The sequence below is a fragment of the Schistocerca piceifrons genome, chromosome X (genome assembly GCF_021461385.2).
Source record: "Schistocerca piceifrons isolate TAMUIC-IGC-003096 chromosome X, iqSchPice1.1, whole genome shotgun sequence".
NCBI classification, from domain to species: domain Eukaryota; kingdom Metazoa; phylum Arthropoda; class Insecta; order Orthoptera; family Acrididae; genus Schistocerca; species Schistocerca piceifrons.
In genome coordinates, this window is record NC_060149.1 from 80,908,264 (window position 1) to 80,934,417 (window position 26,154).

Here is a 26,154-nt window from a genome sequence, read left to right on the forward strand (position 1 = left end):
GTGGGGAGGCTTGCGTGCCTCAGCGATACAGATAGCCGTACCGTAGGTGCAACCACAATGGAGGGGTATCTGTTGAGAGGCCAGACAAACGTGTGGTTCCTGAAGAGGGGCAGCAGCCTTTTCAGTAGTTGCAATGGTAACAGTCTGGATGATTGACTGATCTGGCCTTGTAACAATAACCAAAACGGCCTTGCTGTGCTGGTACTGCGAACGGCTGAAAGCAAGGGGAAACTACAGCCGTAATTTTTGCCGAGGGCATGCAGCTTTACTGTATGATTAAATGATGATGGCGTCCTCTTGGGTAAAATATTCCGGAGGTAAAATAGTCCCCCATTTGGATCTCCGGGCGGGGACTACTCAAGAGGATGTCGTTATCAGGAGAAAGAAAACTGGCGTTCTACGGATCGGAGTGTGGAATGTCAGATCCCTTAATCGGGCAGGTAGGTTAGAAAATTTAAAAAGGGAAATGGATAGGTTGAAGTTAGATATAGTGGGAATTAGTGAAGTTCGGTGGCAGGAGGCAAAAGACTTCTGGTCAGGTGACTACAGGGTTATAAACACAAAATCAAATAGGGGTAATGCAGGAGTAGGTTTAATAATGAATAGGAAAATAGGAATGCGGGTAAGCTACTACAAACAGCATAGTGAACGCATTATTGTGGCCAAGATAGATACGAAGCCCACGCCTACTACAGTAGTACAAGTTTATATGCCAACTAGCTCAGCAGATGACGAAGAAATTGAAGAAATGTATGATGAAATAAAAGAAATTATTCAGATTGTGGAGGGAGACGAAAATTTAATAGTCATGGGTGACTGGAATTCGAGTGTAGGAAAAGGGAGAGAAGCAAACATAGTAGGTGAATATGGATTGGGGGACAGAAATGAAAGAGGAAGCCGCCTGGTCGAATTTTGCACAGAGCACAACATAATCATAACTAACACTTGGTTTAAGAATCATGAAAGAAGGTTGTATACATGGAAGAACCCTGGAGATACTAAAAGGTATCAGATAGATTATATAATGGTAAGACAGAGATTTAGGAACCAGGTTTTAAATTGTAAGACATTTCCAGGGGCAGATGTGGACTCTGACCACAATCTATTGGTTATGACCTGTAGATTAAAACTGAAGAAACTGCAAAAAGGTGGGAATTTAAGGAGATGGGACCTGGATAAACTAAAAGAACCAGAGGTTGTACAGAGATTCAGGGAGAGCATAAGGGAGCAATTGACAGGAATGGGGGAAATAAATACAGTAGAAGAAGAATGGGTAGCTTTGAGGGATGAAGTAGTGAAGGCAGCAGAGGATCAAGTAGGTAAAAAGACGAGGGCTAGTAGAAATCCTTTGGTAACAGAAGAAATATTGAATTTAATTGATGAAAGGAGAAAATATAAAAATGCAGTAAGTGAAACAGGCAAAAAGGAATACAAACGTCTCAAAAATGAGATCGACAGGAAGTGCAAAATGGCTAAGCAGGGATGGCTAGAGGACAAATGTAAGGATGTAGAGGCCTATCTCACTAGGGGTAAGATAGATACCGCCTACAGGAAAATTAAAGAGACCTTTGGAGATAAGAGAACGACTTGTATGAATATCAAGAGCTCAGATGGAAACCCAGTTCTAAGCAAAGAAGGGAAAGCAGAAAGGTGGAAGGAGTATATAGAGGGTCTATACAAGGGCGATGTACTTGAGGACAATATTATGGAAATGGAAGAGGATGTAGATGAAGATGAAATGGGAGATATGATACTGCGTGAAGAGTTTGACAGAGCACTGAAAGACCTGAGTCGAAACAAGGCCCCCGGAGTAGACAATATTCCATTGGAACTACTGACGGCCGTGGGAGAGCCAGTCCTGACAAAACTCTACCATCTGGTGAGCAAGATGTATGAAACAGGCGAAATACCCTCAGACTTCAAGAAGAATATAATAATTCCAATCCCAAAGAAAGCAGGTGTTGACAGATGTGAAAATTACCGAACTATCAGCTTAATAAGTCACAGCTGCAAAATACTAACACGAATTCTTTACAGACGAATGGAAACACTAGTAGAAGCCAACCTCGGGGAAGATCAGTTTGGATTCCGTAGAAACACTGGAACACGTGAGGCAATACTGACCTTATGACTTATCTTAGAAGAAAGATTAAGGAAAGGCAAACCTACGTTTCTAGCATTTGTAGACTTAGAGAAAGCTTTTGACAATGTTGACTGGAATACTCTCTTTCAAATTCTAAAGGTGGCAGGGGTAAAATACAGGGAGCGAAAGGCTATTTACAATTTGTACAGAAACCAGATGGCAGTTGTAAGAGTCGAGGGACATGAAAGGGAAGCAGTGGTTGGGAAGGGAGTAAGACAGGGTTGTAGCCTCTCCCCGATGTTGTTCAATCTGTATATTGAGCAAGCAGTAAAGGAAACAAAAGAAAAATTCGGAGTAGGTATTAAAATTCATGGAGAAGAAATAAAAACTTTGAGGTTTGCCGATGACATTGTAATTCTGTCAGAGACAGCAAAGGACTTGGAAGAGCAGTTGAATGGAATGGACAGTGTCTTGAAAGGAGGATATAAGATGAACATCAACAAAAGCAAAACAAAGATAATGGAATGTAGTCTAATTAAGTCGGGTGATGCCGAGGGAATTAGATAAGGAAATGAGGCACTTACAGTAGTAAAGGAGTTTTGCTATTTGGGGAGCAAAATAACTGATGATGGTCGAAGTAGAGAGGATATAAAATGTAGGCTGGCAATGGCAAGGAAAGCGTTTCTGAAGAAGAGAAATTTGTTAACATCCAGTATTGATTTAAGTGTCAGGAAGTCATTTCTGAAAGTATTCGTATGGAGTGTAGCCATGTATGGAAGTGAAACATGGACGATAAATAGTTTGGACAAGAAGAGAATAGAAGCTTTTGAAATGTGGTGCTACAGAAGAATGCTGAAGATTAGATGGGTAGATCACATAACTAATGAGGAAGTATTGAATAGGATTGGGGAGAAGAGAAGTTTGTGGCACAACTTGACCAGAAGAAGGGATCGGTTGGTAGGACATGTTCTGAGGCATCAAGGGATCACCAATTTAGTCTTGGAGGGCAGCGTGGAGGGTAAAAATCGTAGAGGGAGGCCAAGAGATGAATACACTAAGCAGATTCAGAAGGATGTAGGTTGCAGTAGGTACTGGGAGATGAAAAAGCTTGCACAGGATAGAGTAGCATGGAGAGCTGCATCAAACCAGTCTCAGGACTGAAGACCACAACAACAACAACAACAGGGTAGAGAGCAATGAAGGTGGTTTCACTGGCATGCTGGAGGAGGTGATCAGAAGAAGGGCTCTTTGGCATTTTAGTGGTGTAGAGGACATACAGGAAAGGAGAATGGAAAAGACCTAGGGGCACATTTGCAGTGAAATGGAAGATATGGAAGTTGGTGTTGTGATGATGATATAAGGTAGGTGTTAAAGGGAAAGGATGAGATGAGGCAGACATAATTTGTGAGACATGTATTGGTCTGGAGTTTAAAGAGGAGGCCAGAATGTTGTACACGGTCATAGGCTTCTTTGAGATCAAGGGAGACAAAAATGATGGATTTGTGGTTGTTGATTTGGTGGTATAGAAGATGAGTAAGGCACACGAATTGGTCATTGGAGGAGAAACTGGGGTGGAATCCACATTGATGTACTAGATTAGGTAGGTTTTGCTGTAGGTATTTGTGGATATGTCAGATATGCGTAGGTGAGGCTGATGAGATGATAGTAGTAGGTGTTAGTGGCAGATTTATTAGGTTTGAGGAAGAGGATTTTTGGGGTTTCCCACAGCTCAAGATAGAAATACAGGTAAAGGACTATATTATAAAGATTGGCCTGGATTTCTAGGAAGGAGAAGGGACCTTTTTTCAGGTGTCTGTAGATTATGCAATCATTACTGGGAGCAGTGTATGAATTTAAACTAGCAGACTCAGCCGTATGTATACAAACTGTATAATTAAAAATCTAAGGCATCTTTCCAGTATTTCTAGATTGTACAGTTTGTAATGTAGTTTTAACATCAATGTATGCAAGTTATGTTTTTATAAAAATTTGCTAACAAGCATATTATAAACATTTAATTGCATTTAACCTTAACTTGGCAGACATGACACTGTTTTTAAAATTTCATCATGTGGTGTTGATCTAGATCTGCAATAAAATACAGATGAAATTGTGACCTATGTTGACCTTCTTTCTGTCCTGGATTATGTCATGGTTGTGAGGTACAGTTATTCATATAGAATCAATCCTGACATGATAATATCACTTCTGCATGCCAAGTGTGCTGAAGTGCTCTAGGAACTACAAAAATAAGCATTAAAATGTAGCTTCAGTCATCCAAGGCAATTGTTGTCTGGAAAATACAGTTAAATTGGCAGTAACAGATAATGCTCTGGGACCAGGGAACCACTAAACTTGTTTCTCCAATACTATGGTTTTATAAAGATCCAATAATTACTATGCTAGATGTACAGAGAGTAAACAGAAATTATTATTATTATTATTTTGAGCTTTTCCTCATTACAGAGGCTTATTTCCAACATATTAATTAACTTGGAAATTACAAACAATAAACGTTCTTAAACTATATTTTCAAAATATTCCTCCAGGTGTTTCATTCTTGTGTGTCCTCTTCCTCTGCGCCCATTCTCCTCATTGTGTGCTGTACATTTTGGAGCCAGGTGGTCATAGGTCGTCCTCTTCTTCTTCTCCCCTCCAGTTCCCACTCCAGTATCAATTTTGGTATTCTGGTTTTCTCCACTCGTCGTACATGCCCGTACCACTGTAATTTCTTCCTATCCATTACGTCATATATTCTTTCTTTTATTTCCATTCTCCTTATTATTTTGGTGTTCCTTATCTTTTCTTTCTTGGAGATTCTTGCCGATCTTCTCCAGAAGTCCATCTCTAGAGCTTGTAATTTTTCAATGTGCTTCATGTTAATTGTCCAGGTCTCCATTCCATACAGAACCACACTCTCTAATATGGATTTGTATATTAATTTTTTAGTTCTGCTCATTACATTCCTGCTCCATAAGACTAAGTTAAGCATCCCAATGACCCTCCGTCCGCTACTAATTCTTTTATTGATTTCTGACTCTGATTTTCCCTCGATTTATAAAATGGATCCCAAATAACAGAAAGTGTTTATCTTTTTGATTTTCTTTCCTTCAATGTATAGCTCATCTGAATCATTAGTCAAGTATTCTTTTTTTTGGTAATTAATCTTCAAACCCCAAGTTTTGTATGCTGCTGCTAGTTGATTGCACATATAGTTAGCATCTTCCCCGTCTTGTGCTACGCCTACTTGATCATCAGCAAATAATAAATGATGTAGGTAAACTCCATCTCTTATTTCTAATCCCATACTATTACATTTACGAGGCCATGTTCTAAGGCTAATATCTGTATAGACTTTAAATAATGATGGTGACATGGGACAGCCCTGTAAAAGGCCTTTGCTTGTTCTAAATTTCTGTGAAAGTTTATTACCAACTTTCACTTGGCAAATGTTATCTTTATACATCTGTTGTATTATTTTAATCAAGGAAATGTTTATGTTTTCCATATGTAGTGCTCTCCAAAGTAATTTTCTTGGAACAGTATCATACACTTTTTCTAGATCTATGAAAATTAATCCTCTATTTTTTGATTTTTCCCTATGTTTCTCCAAAATCTGTCGTAATGTGAAAATATGGTCTACACATGATCTCCCAGCCATGAATCCACATTGTTCTTCTTGGGTTATAAAATTTTTTTCCAGTTTGTTTTTAATTACTTTCGCAAAAATTCTCATTAATGTGTTTGTAACACAAATTCCTCGATAGTTTGAACAAATTTTCTGATCCCCTTTCTTAATTATTGTATTAATGTAACCTAGCTTCATCTCATTGGGTATTGAATCTCCATGTATCATTTTGTTGAAAAGCTGTGTTATCTCCTTTCATAATTTTGTCACCAGCATATTTTAGACGCTCCAGATTGATATTTACCATACTTTCCTGTTCTCAACGCCTGAAGTACTTCACTTTCTAAAATTTGGATCTCATCATCTTCATGTCCTTTTTCTTCCACTGTTCCTTCTTCTAGATATTCTTCTCTGTCCTAATTTAATAATTTTTGGAAATACTCTTCCTATTCCTTCTGTGTTATCAGTTGGAGATTAGTTTTGCTTTTTGTATCCTGTCGAAGCCCTTTTAATACTGACCATGCTTCTTTTGCTCTCCCAAATCCTAATTTGCTATTCACATTGGCACATGTTCTTTCCCATGCTTCATTTTTTGCTATCCTTATTTTTTTCATCACTTCATTCTTCTTTTCCTTGTATATTGATCTTGTTTCTTCTGATTTATCATTCAACCACTGAAGGAACGCATTTCGTTTTGCTCTAACGAGGACCTCTAGTTCCTCTGACCATCACTCTGCTGCACGGTTGTGGTTGCTATCTTTTTTACCCAACACCTCTGTTGCTATGATTTTCACATTAGCTTTTATATAGTCATATATTTCCTCTGTTCTTCCTTCAAATGATTCAACCAGTTTCCTTTCCATCCTGGCCGCAAAGAGTGCTCTGCTACTTTCGTCTTGTAGGCTGTCAATATTAAAAGGTAAATTTTCATCTTTCTCAGTCTGGTTCATTTTATTTATGTTACTTGTATCATTCCTTGCATTCTTCCATGACCAGAAAGACTTCATTTTTACTAAATAGTGGTCTGGTCCACACTGGGCTCCTCTATAAGATCTGACATCTACTGCCTTAAAACTACTTTTTTGCCTAATGGTAATATAATCTATTATAGAACGAAGTTCTTTAGTGTTCTGTTGCCAAGTATATTTATGAATGTCCTTATGTTTGAAAAATGTGTTGGTAATTTTTAGATCAAATTGTTCAAAAATTGCAATCAATCGTTCCCCAATGTCATTATATTCGTCCTCTCCATGTTTTCCTACTATTCTACAGGATTCTCTAATTCCTACCCTTCCATTCAGATCTCCCATGATAATCAGTTCCTTTCTTCTTGGGATTTTTTTAATAGTCTCCCTGAGGGTGGCCCAGAATGTATCTTTCTCCTTATCTTTTGTGTCGTTTGTGGGTGCATATACGCCAATAATCACAACTTCCCTAGCAAATAACATCATTTCAACAGTTATAATATGTTGATTGATGAATGTCCAATTTGTGATTCTTTCTTTCCATGATTTCTTTATCATAATGGAGACTCCTGCTTTGGCTCTTACTGCTTTTGATACCCCACTCCAGATATGTACATAATTATCCAGTTCTTGTTCTCCTTGGCCTTTCTTCTTTGTTTCAGAGAGTACGACAACATCCATGTTGAACATGTCAAGTTCTGTATGTAGTAAATTTATTTTAGTGGAAATACCTTGCACATTCCAGCATCCAAACATCATTTTACGTTTCTCATCACCAGTTCATCGTCCAAAGTTCCAATTTTTCCGAGGCATATTATTAGGTTTTTTAGCATTTTTATGTGAGTGAGGAGCTGGCCCACTGCACAACCCCAATCCCAGAGGACCAGGTAATTTTTAATCAAGGTTTTCTTCCTTTAGCCTTTGATAAACCAATATCATACTACAAGGCAGCAGTTGCTAGTTTTGGTCCACCCCGGGTATTTTATTTCCCTGGTACCCACCATATCTGGTGAGCATTCCCCTATCTGCCACCTGGGGATGCGCCCGATGGGAGACCAGCAAACTCCACATGGGGTGAACAGAAATTCAAAAGCACAAAAACAACTTTTTATCATAACACATTTCCAGTTCTGCTTCTTGAAAATAAATACTTACCCAGTAGTAAGTATTTACATTTTAAACATTATCAGCTGACATACCTATATCCATTGGTGTAATTTCCTAATTTTCATTACAACAAATACTAAGTTATGATGTAAAGAGAATTTTGTCTCATTCACTGTTACCTGTATAACCTTATTCAACAGTATTATTGACAGATTGTAATTAACACAATTGTAAGTTTCAGAGGCAAAAGGAATATCAGAAATCAGTTGAGTGCACGTGACACTGTAAGTACAAGTGTTTTACTTAAGTCTATTATTCTAGGAGTAAATGCATAAAAGACTGGCACTGCTTCATAAAGACGCTGAAAGTACCATGTTCAGATGATTTCAGTATAATGAATGTTCTGAGTTCTGAAGTCAAGGTGCAAACTTGGAATATCTGTGGACTACCAAGGGATGACTTCTCAACAGAAAATGGAGTAATTGTTGATACTACAAAAAGGTAACAAATATTTGTGTTTCAGTCATTAAAGCATGTAGCTCTGAATTCTATGTTCTTTGTAATGCAATTCAAGGAATATTCCTCACATGCATTCACCATCTCCACTTCTTCAGCACATCCCTTACACACACACACACACACACACACACACACACACACACACACACACACACACACACACCCACACACACACACACACACACACACACACACACACACATGCATATATGAAGGGATATTGCATCATAATTTTGAATAATACAGGCACTGCAATTTTGTATTTATCCGCCGACTCTGGATGAGTGACTTTCAAGTAAAATGTCTCCCCTCTTGAGGAGTACACACAATGGATGTACAACTACTGTTTGTAGACACATGGTTGATTATATATAAAAGTTTGGGTCTGGCTATGAGTCATGATTGGATGGCTTAATGCTAAGGTTATCACTCACGATAAACAGGAAATCTGGGTTTGAGTCCCAGTCCGACACAAATTTTCACTGTCATCATTCCATTATACATCTAATTATTGTGTGTTTTAACTTGCTGTGTCTCTGCTTTATAAATTAAAGTAAAGTAACTTCCCTACTTTATAAAATATCGTTACTTGGGAACTGATAGGTGGTTAGAAAATTTTACTACTATAAGGGATCAAAAAAAGTGGACAGTGGGTAAAAAAGGTTGATTACCCATACTCTAGATTACGTAACTGTGGATTCGATAAATGGTTTAAGAAATACTGTAAACTCTCCAGTTGTATGGTGATCATAGCCTAGCCTTTAATTAGGGATATGTTTGGTATCTAAAACAGCCCTCACTGACTCCATCTGAGAATGTACTGGTTGAAGCATGGCAAAATAACTATTTCAATGTGAAATCACACTGCTTTAAAGATTAATTTAGTCCGGCAGAGAAACCTCTTCTCTTGAAGTAGTAAACCATAGCTTAACTGAATTAACAATGGTTAATATATCTGGCAAATTTTATTTCAAAAGCTGTTCATTCAGAATATGCATCAATATCATGTTTGCAGTATGAGCTGTGCATAAGGAATGTTTGTATAAATGTTAAGAGCCTTACCAATATTACCACCCTGGTCTATGACAAAAACTTTTTTGACAATGTCCTCATGAGAAACGCCTATAGTTTCCAGTTGATCTTCCATCTCACTTCAAAATGATTGTTCCACTCTTTGGGTGTTTGGGAAATGCCAAGCACATTAATATGTATTTATTGAAACACCAGTTTGAATTTGTGTAGTGTGTTGTGACAGACACATAATGAAACACATTGTCTGTCTATAAATCAGTTGCTTTTGCACAGATAACAGAGTGAATTGCATGCACTATTTCAGGAAGCACTTCACTGGATACATTATCAGCTAAGGTTTCAACTTTCCTAGCTACTGTTGCGTGGGACAGCATAACATTTTTAATAACCCCTAACCTGTATTTTTTCCTATTTGAATCATTGTTTGTCTTAAATTGACAAAGTTTTCAACCTCTCTACTGCTAAATTGGCTCAAGCCCTTAGCACCCAATTTCACACACCCATCAGCCACCAAGGTTTTGTCTTCTTTCAAAATAGTTGTGGTGTGAGGAAACTGCTTGTCAAATTTCAAAACATGTCAAAATTTACTCTCAATTGTAAGCTTACTATTTTTTTTTTTTTTTTTTTTTTTTTTTTTTTTACAATTTGCACTGTAAAATACCTACTGATTTATGTGAAACTGCCTCATGAAAACATGAAAACTTTTCCCATTGGTCTGTTAATTTTGCAGCTTCCACCATTACAATAACTGAACTGCAGTGAAAACACTTATGCAAACATGCACCTGGCTGTTTGGTAATCTCATTCAATTGATGGCGCAACCTTGCTCCTAATTGAGCACATGTAGGACCAGCTTGGATGTCAAGTCCTTTCCAGTGCCGCTAGCCAGAATATCAAGGACCAATTACAACAGTTTTGGGCCAGTTTTCCTCAGGAGAGGATTTAATAGGTTTATGACACCCTTCCAAACTGAATCAGTGCATCCATCCTGGCCAGAGGGTGTTCAACATCATACTGATAAGTGGACTCATACTATAAAGTTGTTTGTTTGACTCAATAATGTTATTACTGAAACAAAATCATGTATGCTTGCACCCCATGATGTTTCATATTCTTTCTTCCTCCCCTTCTGGGTGCTATATATATTTTTGTCAGGCAGTGTAGGAGGAAACAAGCAGTACAAGTTCAGATAATAGACAAAATATGCCCAACAGAGACTAATACATACATAAAATCAATGCAAAGTACATACACATTATTGGAAATTTCTCTTTTCATGTCTAGTGGGGAGGATTAAAAGCAATTAACACAATTAAGTCATATGCCTTGGTAAGTGCAGATTATTTCTCCAAAGTTTCACATTAAAATAATTTTATGTACTAAGTCATTCTCTTCTGATCCAAGAGGGTCTGCATTGTATGTGCTTCCTACAGTTGAGAATAGTAATGTATTACCATCCTTCAGTAAGAAATTTCTGGATGTGTGAGTTCATCAACATGTTCTTTATAAAATCAATGTTTTGGCCATTATTGTAAGTGGGCTTCATCAGAATGATGAATGTAGTACCATTTCAATGCCTCTTTCAGGTCTTATGTAATGTAATTTCATCTTGCTCATAGAGTCAGTTAGTCAGAAAACATTGATATTTTTTCATTGGCTGGTAGGAGTGGGAAGGTAGAAACTAATAACTTTTATTAGTAATAGTTTTTATTTTAATACATATTGACTGTTTCGTGCGAATGAAGAGAAAGTCAATACACTGACATAGTATTTTGCTCCCAAGGTGCCCTATGGTAGTAAAGACCATTCAGTATGTTATCTGCCTTTAGTTGCTATTTGTATTATCTTGTCTAATGGAGCAGCCTTGTGAATGCTGTCAGTCTGTAACCTGGCTATTTCTGGCTGCTGAGATGGTGTCAATCTGTGCTCATCATCAGCATTTGTGTGGGCAAGCTGCTTCACAATTTCAAATAGCTCTCATATCTTTCTCATAACGGAGGGAAGGAAGGCATCTGCCTAACTAGTTCATGATCTTTGTGCAGTTATGCTGTTTTGGAATATTATGCCACTGTTGTTGTGTTGTCAGAGCAATATATGCTTTTTTCTTCCATTAGGTATGTGCTAATATGATTTACCACATCTCCAACCTATATATAATGTTGCTACCCAGTCTTTTAGCAACAACAATAAGAAATAGTGAGAGAGCAACCATGAAGTATTGCAGTAGCAGCTTCAGGCTAGTAGCCACAGTGTTGCTACATGCACATCAGTAGAAAATGGACATAATGGGACTGTGAGATGAGGCTAGCTGCACTCAGTGGAAAATTGCACCACACAGCAGTAAAAGTTGTAGCAGGTGGTACAATGTCACCACATAAGGTCAAGTCTCTTGTTGTGGACAAGGAGACTGGATATCAGGTTTTAATGAAACAAATGTGCCTTGGAACAACATAAATATGTCTGAATTTTGAGAAAGAGGCAGTTCCTTTTGCTAGAGTCTAATAGCACAACCATGATGCCAGGACCACACCAGCCAGCAAGATGAGTGTCCATCATCAGCAGGAGCCGCGGGTCCAGGACCAGGCTGTGCCTCTCACCACCAGCACAAAGTTCCTAACAGAACTTAGCGTCACAGCACTGCCAATCTGGCATCTGCGCCTACTGCCACCAGCACTGAGTAACCCACAATAGTTAGTACCTCAACACCAGCCACTGGGCCAGCTCCTGCCAGAGGGCAGCAAGCTGAATCCCATGAACAGTAGTCTCAATGTGCTGTCACTGTGAATGTGTGTAGGGTGAGGGTCTGCTCAATTTGCTCTCATTGATGGAGAAGCAACATGCCACTGATGTCACAGTTATGACCTACAGAGATTGCTGGCCACCACGGGCCAGCAGTCAGCAACACAGGCTGCCTTTGCAGCATCCTCTCACAATGGCAGAAGTCGGCACCTGTATGTCAGCACAGGTAATGGTCAAGAGGAAGAGGCATGTTTTGACTCACTGAGCCATAACAAAGCATGTACAGAAGTTGAATAAAGCATTCCTTACTATTAGTAGTGTTTCCACTGGCCCTCTGGCCCATCACCACCACCATTCATCCCACCTAGCGCACCTGCACTCTTCGAAGTTGTGTCAGGGGGGCTGACATTGTTGCAGACAACAGCAGAGCGTCAGCAAACCCCACTCCCCTCTCCCTCACAGTGTAACATCTGAACCACAGCCTACAATATCATCATCTGGGGTGAATGGGAGAAATATTGTTCTTTTGTGGTGACAATCATTGGGTCAAAGATTAGGGAGCATGATAATAATAAAGTTACTTTTGTAAAAGTTAGGAACCAGTCAACTCATTATAGCATCAGGATAACTATAGATGTAAGTTGTTAGAACTTGTGCCTTGTACACAGTGAAGTTTGTGTGGGATTTCTGTCCCTTGTGTCAAACCTGTAACAGTTGTGATCAAAATTATTCTGGGTATTATGCCACATCATTGCTAAAAGCTAACAACAATAATAAACAAAAACCGATGTTTCGGCTGAATTGCAATGGCCTTCCTCAGGGCACAACTGGTTTTGCATGCAGATGGGTGCTTCTATTTATTACAGACTATCGATGTCTGTCGTCACTGTTGTAAAACTTTTAATTCGCCCTCTAATACGATTGGCTAGTCAAGGCGTAAGGGAAGATGTAAGGAAAGAAGCGATTCATGGATGTCCATGTCGTCAACGATTGGTAGCTGTCCACCAATCAGTGTTCGGCTTCTGGTCAGCAAGTTTTCCTCCTGGTGTGTGTGGAAGTGGACTGATAGTCGCTCTACAGCTGTTTGTGCAGATACGTCCATGTCCCATGTAGCTTCTGCCCCATGACCACTCACAGCCCATTGGACTGGGATGGCCGGCAGCCAGGATGCTGGGAGTTTGTAGCTATTTTCTCTGTTGATGTTGTCAGGCTGCTTAATAACTTCGATCGCCTCCCGTATTTTGTGTTTTCGCATCCACAATTCTTTCACCAATACTCAGGCTTCCTGGAACCTGATAGGTTGTCCAAAGTCACGGTGATGTTCCGCTATCACCGATTTATTGTGTTGTCGTAATCATACATAGCATTTGTGTTCTGCATGTCAGGGCCATGATGGACAGTAAGAAAAGTGGGCATCACCAGTGGCAACTATAGGTTCAAGATCAGGCTGTACCTGTAACCACCAGCACTGAGTTCCTCATGAGACTTAGTGTCCACCTACCATCTTCAACTGCTGCCATCAAGACTGAGTTCTCCACAGGATTTAGTTCCTCAGTACCAGCCACTGGCCAACGCCTGTCAGAGATCAGCAGGTCAGATCCTGCACACAGCAGTCTCCATGCTCCATTGTGGTGTACATTTGCCCGGCCATGGGACCACTTCAGATCCCATCACTGATGGAGAAGTAGCACATCATTGACACCACAGCCATGGCCTATGGAGACCACTTGTCATCTGTGGACCTGCTGTCAGTGACACAGGGTGCCTAGCAGCATCCTCTTACCACGGTGGAAGCCATCACCTGTATGTCAGCATTAGCCCTGGTCAATAGACGACACGGTTTGCCTACTGAGCCACAGCAAAGCATGTACTGAAGTTTACCATCAGTAGTATTTCCACTGGGCCACCTATCCCATTCATCACCAGCACTCACCCCACCAAGTGCAACTGCACTCTTCATATAATATTCTAAATATGCAGTTTACTTTGTAGACTCCATATGTGCATATCTTTCCACAGCACCTTGCTGCTGTGACAGATCAGCTTGATACCCCCTTGCAAAGAACTTTTCCCACTGATTCATGGACATTATGCAGATACAACTGGAGGATGATGTGATTTTTTTCTGTCATGCACTTTCTTGTAGTTTTATTTTGTAATGCTACGCTACTGGACATTAAAATTGCTACACCAAGAAGAAATACACATGATAAACAGGTATTCATTGGACAAATGTATTATACTAGAACTGACATGTGATTACATTTTCACGCAATTTTGGTGCATAGATCCTGAGAAATCAGTAGCCAGAACAACCACGTCTGGCCATAATAATGGCCTTGATATGCCTGGGCATTGAGTCAAACAGAGCTTGGATGGTGTGTACAGATACAGCTGCCCATGCAGCTTCAACACAATACCACAGGTCATCAAGAGTAGTGACTGGCATATTGTGATGAGCCAGTTGCTCGGCCACCATTGACCAGACATTTTCAATTGGTGAGAGATCTGGAGAATATGCTGGCCAGGGCCGAAGTTGAACATTTTCTGTATTCAGAAAGGCCATTACAGGACCTGCAACATGTAGTAGTGCATTATCCTGCTGAAATGTAGGGTTCCTCAGGGATCGAATGAAGGGTAGAGCCACGGGCCGTAACACATCTGAAATGTAACGTCCACTGTTCAAAGTGCCGTCAATGCAAACAAGAGGTGACGGAGATGTGTAACCAATGGCACCCCATACCATCACACTGGGTGATACGCCAGTATGGCCATGACGAATACATGCTTCCAATGTGTGTTCACCACGATGTCACCAAACACAAATGCGATCATCATGATCCAAAAACATGACGATTTGCCATTTGTGCACCCAGGTTCATCACTGAGTACACCATTGCAGGCGCTCCTGCCTGTGATGCAGCATCAAGGGTAACCGCAGCATGGTCTTCAAGCTGGTAGTCCCTGCTGCTGCAAACATCATTGAACTGTTTGTGCAGATGGTTGTTGTCTTGCAAACGTCCCCATCTGTTGACTCAGGGACCGAGATGTGGCTGCACGATCTGTTACAGCCATGCGGATAAGATGCCTGTCATCTCGACTGCTAGTGATACAAGGCCGTTGGGATCCAGCATGACATTCCGTACTACCCTCCTGAAACCACCGATTCCATATTCTACTAACAGTCATTGGATCTCGACCAGCTCAAGCAGCAATGTCGCGATACGATAAACCGCAATCACGATAGGCTACAATCCGATCTTTATCAAAGTTGGAAACGTGATGGTACGCATTTCTCCTCCTTACATGAGGCATCACAACAACATTTCACCAGGCAACACCAGTCAACTGCTATTTGTGTATGAGAAATTGGTTGGAAACTTTCCTCATGTCAGCCGGCCGCGGTGGCCGTGCGGTTCTAGGCGCTCCAGTCTGGAGCCGCACTGCTGCTACGGTCGCAGGTTCGAATCCTGCCTTGGGCATGGGTGTGTGTGATGTCCTTAGGTTAGTTAGGTTTAAGTAGTTCTAAGTTCTAGGGGACTAATGACCACAGCAGTTGAGTCCCATAGTGCTCAGAGCCATTGGAACCATTTCCTCATGTCAGCACATTGTAGGTGTTACCACCTGCGCCAACCTTGTTTGAATGCTCTGTAAAGGCTACTCATCTGCATATCACTGCATCTTCTTCCTGTCGGTTAAATTTTGCGTCTGTAGCACTTCATCTTCATGGTGTAGCAATTTTAATGGCCAGTAGTGTATAATGCTATATATTGTTCTGTTTTGTAGTCATTTGCTCTAAAAGTGGGTTTCAGTTTCTGCAGTATCCCTTTCAAGTTTTAAGTACAATGATATTCTAAGGCAACATTTTTTGTAAACAAGTGTAAATGTTTAGAATATAAATATACTGAACACTTCATAAAACAAAAACATGGTTATGAAGGTAGTATCTGTTCGTGAAAGAATAGGTTCATTGGTGACTATGCAGCTTCTCTAGACTGAAATTATAATTAACTGGGGCACACATTTTCAACATGTCCCCAACAATGTATATCAATGCCTCTTTGCAGCTAGGGTGTCAATTTAATTATCATTTAAAAACATGGTTTTTATAAATTATAAATATGTCATAAATTTTCTTCAGTTCTCTTCCCATAGCCTTTCCTGACATTTAAGCTTAAGATAAATAGATAGGTAAAAATATTTACTTTGATAATGGATTAATCTTAAATGCTTCTGTATACAGATGTAGATCTATTATAGGAGTGATGAAGATTTTCCACAAGATCCTTATATTTTTCTGCCCTCTTATTTTCTAGAAAGTTTGTTGACACTTGAACAAAAGCATCCTAAGTTAACTTTTCATCATCTGTCAGGATGATTTTGAGATGCTCATCTTTGTACAGATTGCATATCTGGGGACCCATGAAAATCCCCTCTTTTATTTTTGCCTCACAAAAATGTTGGAAATTTCTCATGCAAATAGAGAAATGCTTCCCCATCTCTATCCATTGCCTTAACAAAGTTTTTCATGAGGCCTAATTTTAGATGAAGAGCAGGGAGAATTATGTTCTTGGATTCAACAAGTGTTTCATGCATAACATTGTGGGATCTCACTTCAAAGTGATTAATGCTTAAGCCAATCTTTCTTTTTATAATGAAGTGATTTGGTGCAGCTATCTCAGAGGCACAGGAAGCAATAGAATCTGGTATAGCCATGTTTTTGCCCGAGTAATATGCCTATGATATTCAGGTCCCTGGAAATCTCTCATTTAAACTACCCATAGTTCAATTGTAATAACAATTGTTTGAACATATCATAGGTTTTTTTTTAATGTTAGGTGAATATCCAATTGGACTCAGTGGTAATACATTGGCATTATTGAGCAACACACACTTGAGATTTACTTTGGAGGAGTCAATGAACAACTTCAACTAATCACTTTCATGGTCATTAGATTAGGTTACATTAGATTTACTTTCGTTCCAATTGATCCATAGTGAGGAGGTCCTTCAGGATGTAGAACATGTCAGAAAAACAATAATACATGACAAATATTTACAACTCAAACAAATAAGCTAATGTATCATTTCACAGGTCCCAAGTGGAATGATCATAATTTTTTAATGAACACTATATGAAAGGATCATTTTACAAATACTAATGCACTGAATATAAAATAAAAAAGTTTTTTTTTATTTATTTATAAGGTAATAAATGTGTAATACTACTACTATAATACTTGAAACTTCCTGGCAGATTAAAACTGTGTGCCCAACCGAGACTCGAACTCGGGACCTTTGCCTTTCGCGGGCAAGTGCTCTGCCATCTGAGCTACCGAAGCATGACTCACGCCCGGTACTCACAGCTTTACTTCTGCCAGTATCCGTCTCCTACCTTCCAAACTTTACAGAAGCTCTCCTGCGAACCTTGCAGAACTAGCACTCCTGAAAGAAAGGATACCGCGGAGACATGACTTAGCCACAGCCTGGGGGATGTTTCCAGAATGAGATTTTCACTCTGCAGCGGAGTGTGCGCTGTATCCTTTCTTTCAGGAGTGCTAGTTCTGCAAGGTTTGCAGGAGAGCTTCTGTAAAGTTTGGAAGGTAGGAGACGGATACTGGCAGAAGTAAACCTGTGAGTACCGGGCGTGAGTCATGCTTCGGTAGCTCAGATGGCAGAGCACTTGCCCGCAAAAGGCAAAGGTCCCGAGTTCGAGTCTCGGTCGGGCACACAGTTTTAATCTCCCAGGAAGTTTCATATCAGCGCACACTCCGCTGCAGAGTGAAAATCTCATTCTACTATAATACTTATTTACAATGAACACATGGCTGCTGGCAAGTTATTGAAAATGTTTGTTCCTGAATAATGCACACCTTTTTGTACAAGACTAAGTGACTTTAAATCCTTGTGAAGATTATTCTTATTTCTATTATTGATTCCATGAATTGAGCTGTTGGTTTGAAAAAAGTGATATATTTTCATTGACAAATTTCATTAAAGAATAAATATATTGGGAAACAGTAGTTAGTATCCCTAGTTCCCTAAACAGGCTTCTGCAGGATGATCTTGAGTTCACACCACATATAACTCTTACTGCACGTTTTTGTGCGTGGAAAACTTTATCTTGGCTTGATGAATTACCCCAAAAAATAATCCTATATGACATTATGGAATGATAGTAAGCATAGTGCGCCAGCTCTTTCATTTTTATATCCCCCATGTGTGACACAATTCGCATTGCAAATAGACATTCGTTAAGATGCTTTAGCAGCTCTGTGGTGTGCTTTTCCCAGCTGAATTTATTATCAAGCTGTAATCCCAAGAATTTAACACTGTCCACTTCTTCTATCTGCTTGTCATCGTATGTTAGGCGTATACTCGTGGGACACTCCTTACAAGTTCTGAACTGCATGTAGTGTGTTTTTTCAAAGTTTAGTGACAAAGAATTGACTAGGAACCAGTGATTAATGTCCACAAATATTTTATTGGCTGATCTTTCTAAGACTACACCTGATTTGCTATTTAATTGCAATGTTTGTACCTTCGGCAAACAAAATGAATTTGGCATCTTGTAATGTTACTGATGAAAGGTCATTGATATACTCAAGCAAATGCCCATAGATGCTATTAGTTCCTGTACATCACTATAAAATACCAACGTCTTTTCATTTTCAAAGAACTGAAGTAATGGCATATTGCAGTTAAGGAATGCAATCTCATTTAGCATCTTATCAAGGCAATTCCACTGTTTTAGGCTTGACAGCAACAGTTCAGCTTTACCTGGCAATTCCAGATCTCTCACTAGGTTATGAAGTTCACTCTATGTTATTTTGTGTACTTCTGTACACTTGCCATTACACACAAAATCAGGATCTTTCAAAGCAGTGGGTTTTGAAGGTGACAGTGCAGAATTAGTTCACTACTGCACTCATCACTATCACAATTAGGTGGACTGGAACAGAGAGTCCATCTCTGTAGGTCAGTGGTTGCATGGCCAATGGTATGTTACAATATATCAAGGAAGACTATTTCTTCTTGGAAATACTATGTGTTAATGGAGTTGTCCCACAAAATTACCTATCATTCACATTCATTAGACTTAAGAGGCACAAACATGTTTCATCACCCAAAGAGACTGACAGCATTTGAGAGGATGATCATGGGTGAGTCAAAGCCCATTGAAGGTTTTTCACAATTCAGCCACAAATAAGGACTCCAGACACAAGATACGCAACATAAATGAGGATCTCAGGGCTTGTCTTGGTCCCTGATTTCACAGCCAAAGTATAGTTTGTATGTTTCCTAATATATGGCATTATTGGTCTCCTTTGTGATTTCGATGTAGCCTGTCCACAAATGTAGGAAAAACTGTCAGCACTGTTCACACAGTTACAAGGCATATTGAATCACAGGATTTACAATGACCACATTAGCTAACTACACTTCAGTAACATGAACAGAACACAACATGTAACAGACTGAAACTACACTCAAATGAAACATGCTCCACTTCTCTCTTCTTCCTCCCATTGTTGCCACAAGCGCCAACAAATCCACCATCAGTGGGATTTTGAAGTCTATATGGGAGAGTATTGACAATGAATGCTAATAAATAATAATTATAATTAAATGCACCCCCTTTGAATTGAAAATGAAAGCTACTTCGAGTTTTCATCATTTTTTAATTATCAGTATGGTCAATATAGTTAACAAACAATTATTTCACCCTATTTACATTTTCACTATTGGCCAATGTAATTCGTTATTAAAACATCCATTTATCAATGTAACAAGAATTTTTTTTGACATAAACAGTGTTGACATTAGTTTTTAAGAAGGCTGATAAAAATGAGCCATTAAATTTTATCATTATTTTTGTAAAAATACTCTTCTTACCAGTCCTACACTGACAGAAAAAAAACTGCAACACCAGAATGGATCAGTCTTACATAAATTAAAGTTGATAGGCATGTTGCTACGTCTGAAAGATTATGTCTATTCAAATTTCACACCAGTCATGTAACAGTGTTGCTAGTAGTGCCACTATGAGGATACAAATCATGTTTGCTTTAACTACAAACTATAACAGTTGTGAGCATTACTTAACTTTGAGATTGACATGGTCAGTTGATGTTAGTAAAGAATACCTTTCAGGTGACAAATGCCATTATCAGCACTTCACTGAGTGTGAACAAGGTCATGTATTATGGGAATGAGGAGCTGGATTTTCCTTCTGTGGTACTGCAGAAAGACGTGGCAGGAATGTAGCCACAGTACGTGATTGTTGGCAGTGGGGGTCAAAAGAATGTCCAGTCACATAAAGACTGGGCTCCACACCGTCACATGGCACTACCAAGAGGGAAGACCATTGTGTTCAGTGTATACCTCTTGCACATTGCACTGCATCTGCAGCAATAATTTGAGCAGCAATTAGCATCACAGTGAGACAATGGAAGTGTTGCAAATTGTCCACTTCAAGGACAGATCTGAGTCAGATACCTGTAGTATGCGTTCCACAGACCCCAAACCACCAAAATGGCTCTAAGCACTATGGGACTTAACATCTAAGGTCGTCAGTCCCCTAGACTTAGAACTACTTAAACCTAACTACCTGAAGGACATCACACACAGCCATGCCTGAGGTAGGTTCAAATGGTTCAAATGGCTCTGAGCACTATGGGACTTAACATCGGTGGTTATCAGTCCCCTAGAACTTAGAACTACTTAAACCTAACTAACCTAAGGACATCACACACATCCATGCCCGAGGCAGGATTCGAACCTGCGACCGTAGCAGTCGCGCGGTTCTGGACTGAGCGCCTAGACCCGCGAGACCACCGCGGCCAGCGCCTGAGGTAGGATTCAAACCCATGACCGTAGCAACAGCGTGGTTCCAGACTGAAGCACGTAGAACCACCCAGCCACAGCAGCCGGTCCCAAACCACCACCATTTGTAATATTAGGGGTATCAAGTGAGACCTCATTGGAGGTTAGGGTGGATGTCTGATAAAAAGCTGATTCTGCCTTGGTGCCAGTGATGGCCGTGTGTTGGTTAGAAGGAGGCCAGTTGTGTTCTAGACACACTGGACTTACACCTGGAGTTATGGTATGGAGTGTGACTTCATATTGCAGCAGGAGCACTCTAATTGTTATCCCACATGTTCTGATTGCAAAACTGTATGTCAACCAGGTGGTCTGATCTGTCATGCTGCCATTCATGAACAGCATTCCAGGGAGTATTTTCCAACAGGATAACACCTGCACTCATATCAGTGTTGTAACCCAACATGCTCCCCAGAGCGTCAACATGATGCCTTGTGCTGCTCAATCACCATATCTGCCTCCAGTCAAGCACATATGGGAAATCCTTGGACAACAACTCCAGTGTCAGCCACAAACAGCATTAACCAGATAAATGTATTCCAAAAATTTCATTACTCTACGTTAATTATTTTTGGTGTTGCAATTTTTTTTCTGTCAGCGTATATTTCATGACTAAACCTATTCTCTTATATATGTTCCATTATTAATAAAGAATCATGAACCATTAAGCAGGTGAGTATCATTCTGAACAGGAATTCATATCCACAAAAACATCACTCTTCTGAGATGAGCAAAACATGATGATCACATACTTGTATGAATGGTTAGTTTCTTTTCCATTCCTGAGCTATTCCATGTAGCATCTCCTCCAGGAAATACTCCTGTGTGTGATACTACTGTTACTTAAATGATTGTTTTTACAGAAAATCTGGTATCTTCTCTGAGACCCTCATCCTTTTCGGTCAGTGGATTTAAAAGTAGCATATTAGCTAGAGAGATTTCTATGACTCTATCAATGACATTTAGGTGCATTTTTAATATTGCTTATTGATTATACATATCTACCTGTGGCATAATACTTATATTAACCTTACTCTTAAAACATACTTACACAATTTGCTCTTAGTTTTATTTATTATAAATTATGCCATCAGTCTAGGTACAATTAATATATAAAACAAATATAACCACTTAGAAATTACCTATATTGTGCACGATATTAAACAAAATTATTCCCTGAAAAGCAGAAGTGTTGAATTGGCAATAGGCATACACAAAAGAAACAAAACATGCTAGCTTTTGGAGTTACACTTTAATGAGCTAGAGTAAAAAGCACACACACACACACACACACACACACGCACACATATACATACAAACATACATACGCATACACACACATATGTTCTTCCATGCAGTTGGCTGAACTAACAGTGCCAGTAGTACTTTGCAGAAGGTGGTCTACTTGAGGTGGGGTTAGTATGGGGTGTTACAGGCAATTGGAGAAGGAGGTGGGAGGCAGGGAGATGGACTGGTGGTGAGTGGCTAGCAGCCAGAGAGAGGAGACCACTCTACCAGCTAGGAATGTGTTAGGGACGGGTGACAAGTATATGGGCTGGCATGACTGCAGCAACCAGTGGGAAATGGCACACACTGAAGTGAATGTGGGGATATAAATAGGGAAGGGGCAATGGGACAGAGAAAGGGGAAACTGTTGTGTGGAGCGTGTGGGGAAAATGGGTTACCTGACATTGAGGCTGTGATAATTATGGGAGCAGAGTATAGCTCCCATCTTCATAGTTCAGAGAAGCTGTCGGTGGAGGGGAGGATCCAGGTGGCTTGGGTTGTGAAACAGCCTTTGAAATTGTGCATGTTGTGCTGACCTGCAAGTTGTGTCACTGGATGTTCAACTTTGTTCTTAACAACAGTTTGATGGTGGCCATTCATCCTGATGGACAGCTAGTTGTTAGTCATACCAACATAAAAATCTGAGCAACATTTGCAGCAGAGTTGGTATATGACATGGTTGCTTTCACAATTTGCCTGACTTCTGATGGGGTAGGATAAGCCTGTTACAGAACTGGAGTAGGAAGTGCTGATTGTGTGAATTAATCAGATCTTGTACCCCCTTGCCACAGGGTTTGGGAGTGGAGGTGGTATAGGAGTGGAATAGGATGTTTTGCAGTGTGGGCGGGTAATGGAACACTACTTCAGGAGGGGTGCAAAGGTTCTTTGGTGGGATGTACCTCATTTCAGGGCAAGACAAGAGATAATCAAAGCCCTAGTGAAGGACATGGTTCAGTTGTTGCAGAAGTTTCTTTCTTATCCAAAGGCCTAACCTTCAGACCTACACAAAACTTTAACCATGTTTCACTTGTGTAAGAACTAATCTCCTTCTCCCAATCTCTACAGTGCCAACATTTCCTTGCCACCAATCCCTCCAAACAAAGCCAATCTAATCCCTACATCAAAACTTGCCTCTCCAGTTCATATTTTTTGGAAATTTGTAGTAAGGTCTTATGGGACCAAACTATTGAGGCCATCAGTCCCTAAGCTTATGCACTACATAATCTAACTTTAACCTCACTTATGCAAAGGACAAAACACACTCATACCCAAGGGAGGACTCAAACCTCTGATGGGGGGGGGGGCGGAGGGGGAGGGGGCTGGGACCATGACAAGGCACCTCAGACTGTGTGGCTGCCCTGGGCGGCTCCAGTTCATACCATCATCGAAAACTATGGCCTTCATTCCCCACCTCTTCCTAATTAGTGCATCCTAGTCATCATCCAGGAATTTCTTAACTAGAACTTGGGCTTACCATCCTTCCTCAAATCCCTTCCTAAGATCAGAAACCTTTTGGAAGAAGAAAATATAGCCATCCACAACCTGAAAACAGATCCAAACGTAGTCATCCTCTCTGTAGACAAAGACTCAGCCACTGTTATTGGCTGCACTAACTATATGATGGAAGGCCTCTTCCAACAAACTGACTCTTCCATTTTCAAGATCTGTCAGAGTGGCCCCATCCTAAAAGTCAATCATAACCTCAATATCTACTGAAATCCATAGGCCCTTCCCAGAACCTCTCACCTGATTCCATCTCCCTCCTCATCCCAACTACACCCCACACACTCAGCTTCTGCATGTTTGCTTAAATCCACTAGCCCAACAATCCTGAACACCACTGTGTGGCTGGCTACTGTGCTTTCCACTGAATGAAATTCCACTCTTGTTGCCCAAGAGCTCCAACCAGTTGCCCAAAGCCTAGCCTCCCATATCAAAGATACTAACCACGTACTTCATTAACTTTCCACCATCCCCACTCCTTTACCTTCTGGATTCCTACTTGTCACTTCTGAAGCCATCTCCCTTTACACTAACATCCCTCATGACTATGGTCTTGCCACTATCAAACCCTACCTGTCTTGCATCCTTCAAATTCCAAACCCACCTCATTCTTTATACACCTTACCAACTATATCCAGACCCATGATTACTTTTCCTTTCAATGGAAGGTTTACAAGTAAATCCATGGAGCAGCCATGTGCACCTGCATGGCACCCACCTATGCCAACCTGTTCATGAGTCATCTAGAAGAAACCTTCTTAGACTGTCAAAACACCCATCCCCTAGCCTGCTTCAGGCTCATTGATGTTATCTGTATGATATAGCCACCCTATCCACATTCCCTCACAACCTCAACACCTTTTCTTTCATCCACTTCACATGCTCCTACTATACTCAATGCACCACCTTCCTGGGCATTGACCTTCATCTCTCTGATGGCTCCAACCATGCCTCTGTCCACATTAAACCCAATAGCAATCAACAGCACCTTCATTTTGACAGCTGTCATCCCTTCCACACCAAAAGCTCCCGCCCACACAGATTAGCCAGGTGTGGATGACTTATCTGCAGTATTGACAATTTCCTTGCCCATTATGCTGAAGGACTCAGAAAGGTCTTCACAAACAAGCAATACCTCACAAGCCTAGTCCACAAACAGATCTCTTGTGCTATATCCTCATATACCCCTATCCTTCCAACACTCCCAAGAACCAGCTTAAAATGAGCGCCCTGATTGTCACCCAACATCACACTGGACTGAAACAACTGACCCTTTTCTTTCACCAGGGCTTTGATTATCTCTCATCCTGCCCTGAAATGAAGGACATCCCACCAAATATCCTTTAACCCTCCTAAATTGGTGCTCCATTACACAACCAACTGACACAACAGTCTAGTCCATTCCTATACCACTCCTACTCCCAACCCTCTGCTGGAGGGACCATATCCCTCTGACAGGTCAAGGTGAAAAATCTAGCCAATCCACCCAGTTGGTATCTACTAATTCAGTCATGTCACAGGCTTCTCCTTCCCCATCAGGTTCTAGGCCACCTGTGAAAGCAGCCATGTGTTATACCAACTATGATGCAAACACTGCACAGCTTTTTGTTTTGGTATGACTATCAACCAGTTCTCCACTAGGATGAATGGCCACCAGTTGAGAACAAAATACTCAATTTCAATGGCTGCTTCACAGCCCCAGCCACGTGGATCCTTTCCTCCAGCATCAACTTCTCTGAACTATCTAGACCCTGCAATCATCCTGTCCTCAGTCTCAGGCAATCCTGTCTCTGCACCGTCCACTCAACAATCTCCCCATCTTTAGTCCTGTCACCCCCTCCCAGTTCATGTCTCCACATTGCCTTCAGTGTATACCATTTCCCAGTGGCCACTACAGTCAACCCAGGCCATATACCTGCCAGCCCTCTCTCACCAAATCCTAGCTGGTAAATCAGTCGCCTCCCTCTGAACTGCTAGCCACCCAACCTCAGTCCCAGTTCCTCACTCCCACCTCATGCTCCTTCTACTTGCCACACCCAACACTATCCCCACCACAACCAGTCCATCTGCTGAAATATAGCATTGCCACTTGAAGTTCAGTTGGCACCAAGTAAGGGCATATTCATGTGTATGCCTGTGCGTGTGTGTGTGTGTGTGTGTGTGTGTGTGTGTGTGTGTGTGTGTGTGTGTGTCTGTGTGTCTGTGTCTGTGTTTCACTATAGCTTGTCAAAAGACAACTCCAAAAGCTAGCAAGTTTTCTTTCTTTTGTGTGTGTTTATAGACAACTCGGTACTTCTTCTCTTTGGTGAGTGGTCTGCTTTAGTCCAAAAGTATTTACATTCTACAAGATCTTTGCTACAACATTAGAACAAAATTATGGTTTATAAGAGCATGATATATTTTCTTCA

General features: G+C 40.5%; 1 protein-coding gene across 1 annotated transcript in view; it reads left to right on the forward strand.

Moving 5' to 3' along the window:
- Positions 1-26,154, forward strand: part of LOC124722185 (dynein axonemal heavy chain 7-like) — a 913,348-nt gene that overhangs the window by 607,727 nt on the left and 279,467 nt on the right. Inside the window, exon 24 of the mRNA XM_047247384.1 lies at positions 8,105-8,284. Coding sequence (XP_047103340.1) covers positions 8,105-8,284 — 180 coding nt within the window. The remainder of the gene's footprint in view (positions 1-8,104; positions 8,285-26,154) is intronic.